Raw genomic sequence first — 8121 nt, 5'->3', positions numbered from 1 at the left:
TGATATGATTGAAGACTATATGGAGGTATTCATGGATGATTTTTCAGTTTATGGGTCTTCATTCAAGAACTGTTTAGAAAATCTATGCAAGGTGTTGGCAAGGTGTGAGGAGAAGCATTTAGTGATCAATTGGGAGAAGTGCCATTTTATGGTTAGAGATGGTATAGTTCTTGGTCACAGGGTTTCAGAAGCTGGTATTGAAGTTGACCGCGCTAAGATAGAGGTGATGACAAGTCTTCAAATGCCAGAGAATGTGAAGGCAGTAAGGAGTTTTCTTGGGCATGCAGGTTTTATAGGAGATTTATCAAGGATTTCAGCAAGATTGCTAGACCACTTTCTGCTTTGCTGTGCAAAGATGTCAAATTTGAATTCACTGATGAGTGCAGGATAGCCTTTGAAAGGATTAAGCAAGAACTTGTGAGTGCTCCTATTGTTCAGCCACCAGATTGGGATCTCCCTTTTGAAGTTATCTGTGATGCTAGTGACTGTGCAGTGGGAGCAGTGCTGGGACAGAAAAGAGACAAGAAGCTTCATGCAATTTACTATGCAAGCAGAACACTTGATGATGCACAAAGAAATTATGCAACAACAGAAAAGGAGTTGTTGGCAGTTGTGTTTGCTTTTGAAAAATTCTGTTCTTATCTAGTTGGATTACTTTCCAAAGTCATTGTTCATACTGATCATGCTGCTTTGAAGTATTTGATGCAGAAGAAGGATGCAAAGCCTAGACTTTTGAGATGACTTCTTTTACTTCAAGAGTTTGACATTGAAGTGAAGGATAAGAAGGGGATTGAGAATGGTGTTGCTGATCACTTGTCTAGGATTAGAATTGATGATGATGTGTCAATCCAAGACTGTTTGCCTGAGGAACACGTCTATTTTGTGGAAACAGGGTCTTCAACTAATGAAAACAAGTGTTTGTCCTCGGATGCAGGTGGTGCCGATCGATACCACCATAGCATCGGTCGACACCGATGCTTTCTAGATACAGACTGGTCGTATGATGGAGATTTAACTGCTGTGGCTAGCTCCAATCCACCCTGGTATGCTGATATTGCCAATTATCTTGCTGCTGAGGTAGAACCATAGCAATTCACTGGCTATAACAAGAAGAGGTTCTTGAGAGAGCTTAGGAGAAATTATTGGGATGAACCTTATTTATATAAGCATTGCAGTGATGGAGTTTACAGAAGATGTTTGGCAGAGACTGAGGTACCTGATGTTTTGTTTCATTGTCATGGGTCTGACTATGCAGGACATTTTGCTACATTCAAAACAGTGTCCAAGGTCCTCCAAGCAGGCTTCTGGTGGCCAACGATGTTCAAAGACGCTCATGAATATGTCTCAAGATGCGATGCTTGTCAGCGGAAAGGTCAGATTAGCAAGAGGAATGAGATGCCACAAAACTTCATTCTTGAAGTTGAAGTGTTTGATTGTTGGGGTATTGACTTTATGGGACCGTTTCCATCTTCCTACAAGAGCAATTACATCCTAGTTGTTGTTGATTATGTCTCCAAGTGGGTTGAAGCAATTGCATGTCTACAGTGGTTCTTAAGCTGTTTAAGACCATTAANAATCCCAACTCAACAGGTATGGGAAAACCCTCTTGCAGAACTTAAGAAGGCTGATTTTATCAACAGACCATTAGATGTTTGGGGAGAGTATGATAAAATGTTGTATAATGCCTGGTTAGGAGTAGAAATTGAACCAACCAAGTTTTNTCAGACTAGTGGGCAAGTAGAGGTTTCCAACAGGCAGATTAAGGAGATTATTGAGAAAACAGTTGGTGTTACAAGAAAGGATTAGGTTGCAAAGCTTGATGATGCACTATGGGCATATAGGACTGCATATAAAACACCACTTGGCACCACACCTTTTCATCTGCTTTATGGGAAAGCATGTCATCTTCCAGTGGAGTTAGAGCACAAGGCAGCCTGGACAGTTAAGTTAATGAATTTTGATGCCAAGACAGCTTCAGAGTGAAGGTTAGTGCAGTTGAATGAGTTGGATGAGCTGAGATTTCATGATAAAAAGATCATCTCCAGGCACTTTGAGCCTAATGACCAGGTACTCCTTTACAATTCTCGCCTGAAGCTATTTCCGGGTAAACTCTGTTCCCGTTGGTCTGGTCCTTTTACTGTCCAAGAAGTTAGACCATATGGAGCCATTGTGTTGTTGAATTCCAAAGGAGAGAAGTTCACTGTTAATGGCCAAAGGGTGAAACATTATTGGGTGAAAGCAGAGATACCGGACGGACACATTGTGCGTCTGGACGAAGCACCCTCCGCCTAATCCATTGACAAGTCCAGCTAATGACTTAAAACAAGCGCTGAGTGGGAGGCAACCCACTGGTAGGAAATTTTTTATTTTCAATAGGATTACTAACATATTAATTTGTGGTTTTGAGTTTTATTGTTTCAGAAAAAAAAAACAAAGGAAAAAGTTTTGGATACCATTGATCAAGCCTCAGCATCGATCGATACCACCTGGGTATCGTTCGGCACCGTTACTGGATCACAGGTGATCGAAGAAAGGTTTAATGGGTTTAAGCAATTTGGATCTGCGAAAATGGGCCTGAATTTGCCATTGGGCCGGGTCCGGTAGAAGTAGCATTGATCGATGCCACTTACTGGGCATCGGTCAATAATGTTAAAACCGAGGAAGACCCGATATAAATCCTCGAGCTTTCTTCTTCCTCCCATTTGCAACAGAACCGCCGAACAGCTTCATTTCACCGTAACTCTCTCGTTTCCTGTCCGTTTTGAGTGATTAAAAGCCCTAATCCACTCGATTTTCTCTCCTCTACCTGGATCCAGTGTCAATTTCGCGGTTTGAAGTGATGTCGCAGAGAAAGAAGGCCAGAACCGCCGCCGACCAACCTTCCTCCTCTCGCCGATCAGCTCGCCGGTCACCTCCGCCAGCTCCGGCGAGTCGTCCCTCAACTCTCCCAGACTGTTCCCTTCCTTCTCCCATCCAATATCGATTCCCATGGCCCAAAGCTGAAAATGAGCCAATCCCAACTCAACAGGTATGGGAAAACCCTCTTGCAGAACTTAAGAAGGCTGATTTTATCAACAGACCATTAGATGTTTGGGGAGAGTATGATAAAATGTTGTATAATGCCTGGTTAGGAGTAGAAATTGAACCAACCAAGTTTTTTGATCCTGCTCTTCTGCGTAGACTTGGAATTTATGATGAGGTCATGAGATTGATAGATAGGATACATCTGGGGACTATTTGCACTAAGCAGTACGATTGCTATCCGGATCTAGTCAGACAGTTTATGGCTAGTGTTAGAGTTGTTTATGCTAATGAGCAGGCACCAGAGGCACGAGATGGTTGGTTGCGTTTCTTTATTGAGGGAAAACAGTACACGATTAGGTTGCAGGAGATATGTGATGTGTTTGACTGGCCACGTTTTTACGAAGGTACTGTTTTGCCTCAGACCTATCCGGATGTTGGTGTTTTGTGGTCTTATATAGGAAATGGAGTTTATGATTCTAAGAGGAGTGTTCAGACAAATGTTCGCCATCCCGCACTTTGATACGTTCTTCGNCCTTCCTCCTCTCGCCGATCAGCTCGCCGGTCACCTCCGCCAGCTCCGGCGAGTCGTCCCTCAACTCTCCCAGACTGTTCCCTTCCTTCTCCCATCCAATATCGATTCCCATGGCCCAAAGCTGAAAATGAGCCAATCCCAACTCAACAGGTATGGGAAAACCCTCTTGCAGAACTTAAGAAGGCTGATTTTATCAACAGACCATTAGATGTTTGGGGAGAGTATGATAAAATGTTGTATAATGCCTGGTTAGGAGTAGAAATTGAACCAACCAAGTTTTTTGATCCTGCTCTTCTGCGTAGACTTGGAATTTATGATGAGGTCATGAGATTGATAGATAGGATACATCTGGGGACTATTTGCACTAAGCAGTACGATTGCTATCCGGATCTAGTCAGACAGTTTATGGCTAGTGTTAGAGTTGTTTATGCTAATGAGCAGGCACCAGAGGCACGAGATGGTTGGTTGCGTTTCTTTATTGAGGGAAAACAGTACACGATTAGGTTGCAGGAGATATGTGATGTGTTTGACTGGCCACGTTTTTACGAAGGTACTGTTTTGCCTCAGACCTATCCGGATGTTGGTGTTTTGTGGTCTTATATAGGAAATGGAGTTTATGATTCTAAGAGGAGTGTTCAGACAAATGTTCGCCATCCCGCACTTTGATACGTTCTTCGGGCTATTGGGACCACTTTTCAGTGTAAGATGGAGCCTAACAAGATGAGAGCTGTTGAGCTTTATCTATTGGGTATTGGGATTGGACGATTGATTCCGGATTTGACTGTGCGGCAGGATCCTTCAGCGCCCAACTATGGGGCTGTTTTTGCACATCACTTGGTTGATCTTCAGAGCAAGCCATTTTTGGGTCGCGACCGCAAGATTGAGTATGTTGGGAGCCTTATCACAGCTATTCTTCAGTGGAAGAACATTCCAACTGACGGGTACAGTATGCTGCCACAGCGGGTTCTCATGGATGAGCAGTATATGAGGAGTACAACATGGATGAAGCCAGGTTTGTTGTGGAGATTCAGGGATGAGACTGGAGAGCATCTGATACGCCTTCTCCGACCAGACCTCACTACTATTGGAGATGATACAGAGCAGTTGCGTTTTCTACCGTCCGCTGCTGACCTTGTCACTGCTCCTCCTTCCCGTCGCCATCGGACTTCACGGGCTACTGCTGCTGCTGCACCTGCTGAGGACTTAGATGGTCCTAACCCTGCTGGGGGGTTTTGAGATTGGTTCTTCTTCTCNTTTTTGGGTCGCGACCGCAAGATTGAGTATGTTGGGAGCCTTATCACAGCTATTCTTCAGTGGAAGAACATTCCGACTGACGGGTACAGTATGCTGCCACAGCGGGTTCTCATGGATGAGCAGTATATGAGGAGTACAACCTGGATGAAGCCAGGTTTGTTGTGGAGATTCAGGGATGAGACTGGAGAGCATCTGATACGCCTTCTCCGACCAGACCTCACTACTATTGGAGATGATACAGAGCAGTTGCGTTTTCTACCGTCCGCTGCTGACCTTGTCACTGCTCCTCCTTCCCGTCGCCATCGGACTTCACGGGCTACTGCTGCTGCTGCACCTGCTGAGGACTTAGATGGTCCTAACCCTGCTGGGGGGTTTTGAGATTGGTTCTTCTTCTCGTACTTCAGCATCTGATTTTCCCCCTTTTCCTGAGCCTCCACAGCCTTTTGCTACTATGAGTCCTACCGCCTACCAGGAGTACCAGACATCCACCATGCGTGCCATCTGGAACGCGATTGCTCGATTGTCTCGTTGTCGTTGCCTTGGTCGTACTAGGCGTCGTACTAGGCGCAGGTCACCTGGTGATTCCGTCTCTGATGACGATGATGTTTCTGCTAGTCCCTAATCATGGTTTTCTTTATTTTTTTTTCTCTTTTTAGGATTGAGTCATTTTTATTCTTGCATTGAGTCAGTTTGTGTTTGAAATTTGTGTGAACTTATGAATTATCTATCTATCATGTTGCTTTTAACTTGTGTTTATGTTTGAGTGCTTCTTAACAGAACTAACATCAAAAGGATTGATCCAACAACACAAGAACACAACTAACTGCAACTAAGGAGTTTCAGCCAAATTCACTGTTCACCGAGGGTGTCGATCGACACCACTCTGGCATCGGTCGGCACCATAGGGTAAACCGAGGAAATTTATCTTTTCATTCAAATTTTTCAACACAATTTTTGTTTCTTTACCCTTCCCTTGCTTGAAAACACTGGGGACAATGTCGTTTAAGTCTGGGGGAGGTTAGTACTAACTACTAACTTAGTTTTGGTCTTTATTGTGTCAAAACCGATTTTTGTTTTTATTGAGTCAAATTTTTCAAAATTATTTTGGGGACTATGATTTTTCTTTTTAGGTGTATTGTCTTGGTTGATTAATGCTGCAGATTGAATCCACTATTCCGACTAATGAAAAATTCAATGGCTGACCAGTGAACCAGAGACATCCAAATTTCCAATGGAATTCATAAAAGCCTGAGGTAACTTCTGCACTTTTCTTTTATCTCATCAAGGAGATTGATGTTCATAGAGCTTGACTCCTTCTTCATACTTGACAAGTAAGATCTTCAAAAGAAATTGGTACTCCTCTCCCTTATTTAAATTTAAATTATTTTTCCTGAGAGCTTTGTTTAGAAAAAAAAAAAAAGAGAGAATAAAAGATGAGATGATTTTGATCAGTTTAGAGAGGGAGGTTAATTACCAGTGACCTCATTATTCTACTCTGGAGTCAAATGATCACACAAAGTCTGGAAGCGAGGGGTAGGTAAATTACCAATGACCCCATTATTCGCCTACAACTTTGAGAAAAAAAGAATAGTAAAAAAAAATAGCAAAGCAAAGCTCAAAGGAGGATAAAAATAAAATAAGTCTGGGGGAGAGGAAGACTACCACATGTTGTAAAAAGATATATCTTGCTTGTTATGGTATAGTACGGGAATGAGTCTAGAAGGTTCTTGACATTGATCAAATTGATGAGACCCACCGATGAAGGCTTAATGGAGGAAGTAGTGAAATTTGGTTTGAATTTGGGATGCTATGAATGTCAACGGAGAAGTACATGGTGGTTCGATTTGGATTTGTCTGCTAAGCATATGGATTATGGTTTGAATGATCTTGGCATTACCTTAGAGAGAAAATGAGTTTCTGTGTTTTCAAACCTCTTTCACAGGTCTAAGTTTCTGTTTTGCTTGAGGGCAAGCAAAGGCTAAGTCTGGGGGAGTTGATATATTATGGTTTTTATGGTTTTTAACCATGATATTAAGAGTCTTTTATAGTATTTTTATTTGTTTTGTATGATGTTTTAGAGTCTTAACAGGTTTTCTAGGATTTTGGCATGAAATGAGCAAAATAGAGCAATTAGAAGGGATTTTGGAGCAATTCAGATAAGGAAGAAAACTTGGAGCCGAGGAAGGATGAGAGTGTCGATCGACACGGCCTTAGCATCGATCGACACCGTGTTTTGTCTACGAGAGAAGAAATTGGAAGTTTTACAATTTTACCCAAAGTTTTCCTAAATTGCAACACAAGTCCCTAACGTGTTTTAGGACATATATATAGTGTTTTTGAGTTTTCTAAACCCTGAAGTTATTTTCTAAACCCTAGGCTTAATCTTTTGATTTCCTGATTTCACAACACCTTGATTTAATATTTTGCATTGTCTTCTTTTGTTTTTAATACAATTTAATCTTTTTAGCGTAATATCATAAACTCTATAATTTATTGTGTTTGATTGTGAGTCTAAGTACTACATTGATCTCTTATTTGAAAGAGTAGCTCTAGGGTTAATTTGAGCCTATCAGTTACCGGAGTCTTGAGGAGGTTGTCCTGTTGATCATGTGGAAATAAGTAATTTAAGAGTTCAATTATATACTTAACGCTAACAGTTAAAAAAATTATCTTTAATGTTAAACTAGCTACTAGGATTCGTTTGGGTTTGAGGTAGCAACAAAAAACTTCTCAATGACCAATTCTCATTTATATTCCATTCAAAGGGAAACCAAAGTCTCTGTAAATATCTTTCCTGCGAATTCGTATCTTAGCTACTCTTAAAGATCCTTTCGATTTTTTTCTTTTTCCACAAGAACCTCTTTCCCCTATAGCATTTGTCTAATTACAATGTTCCTTAATTTGGTGTCAAGCTCCTTTCAATGATGAACATGATGGACATACCCTGATAAAATTGGTAACATCAATAGTGGAATGATTTAATAAGCACCACTGAGGAGGTTAAAGAGTTTCGATCAAGTGATGGTTGTAAATGCTGGCTGAGAGTACACTTCTTAAACTCGAGAATAACCAATCATCTGATTGTGATTAAGCAAGAATTTTCTAGTCTTGGAATTAACTCGACAAAGACAGAGAATATGAAAACACAAGCTTTTGCCTCCAAAAATATTTTAGATAAATTCAAAGGAACAAATACAAGTACCTTTTATAGAATGATGTATATTTGCTTCCTCTTTGGTTTTTTTTTCTTCTTCTTCTTCTTCTTGCTTGTTTGATGGATATTTCCGAACAAATTATTTTTGGGCTTTCTA

At 41.2% G+C, this 8121-nt stretch overlaps 1 protein-coding gene across 1 annotated transcript; it reads left to right on the top strand.

Moving 5' to 3' along the window:
* LOC104779060 lies at window positions 32–2292 on the top strand. The gene is made up of 6 exons (XM_019240354.1): window positions 32–287; window positions 356–634; window positions 773–856; window positions 935–1043; window positions 1176–1782; window positions 2035–2292. The coding sequence occupies exons 1-6, from the start codon at window positions 32–34 to the stop codon at window positions 2290–2292; spliced, it is 1593 nt and encodes a 530-aa protein (XP_019095899.1).

Source organism: Camelina sativa, chromosome 3 (genome assembly GCF_000633955.1).
Source record: "Camelina sativa cultivar DH55 chromosome 3, Cs, whole genome shotgun sequence".
Classification (NCBI taxonomy): Eukaryota; Viridiplantae; Streptophyta; class Magnoliopsida; order Brassicales; family Brassicaceae; genus Camelina; species Camelina sativa.
This window is presented reverse-complemented; position numbering and strand designations above follow the sequence as displayed.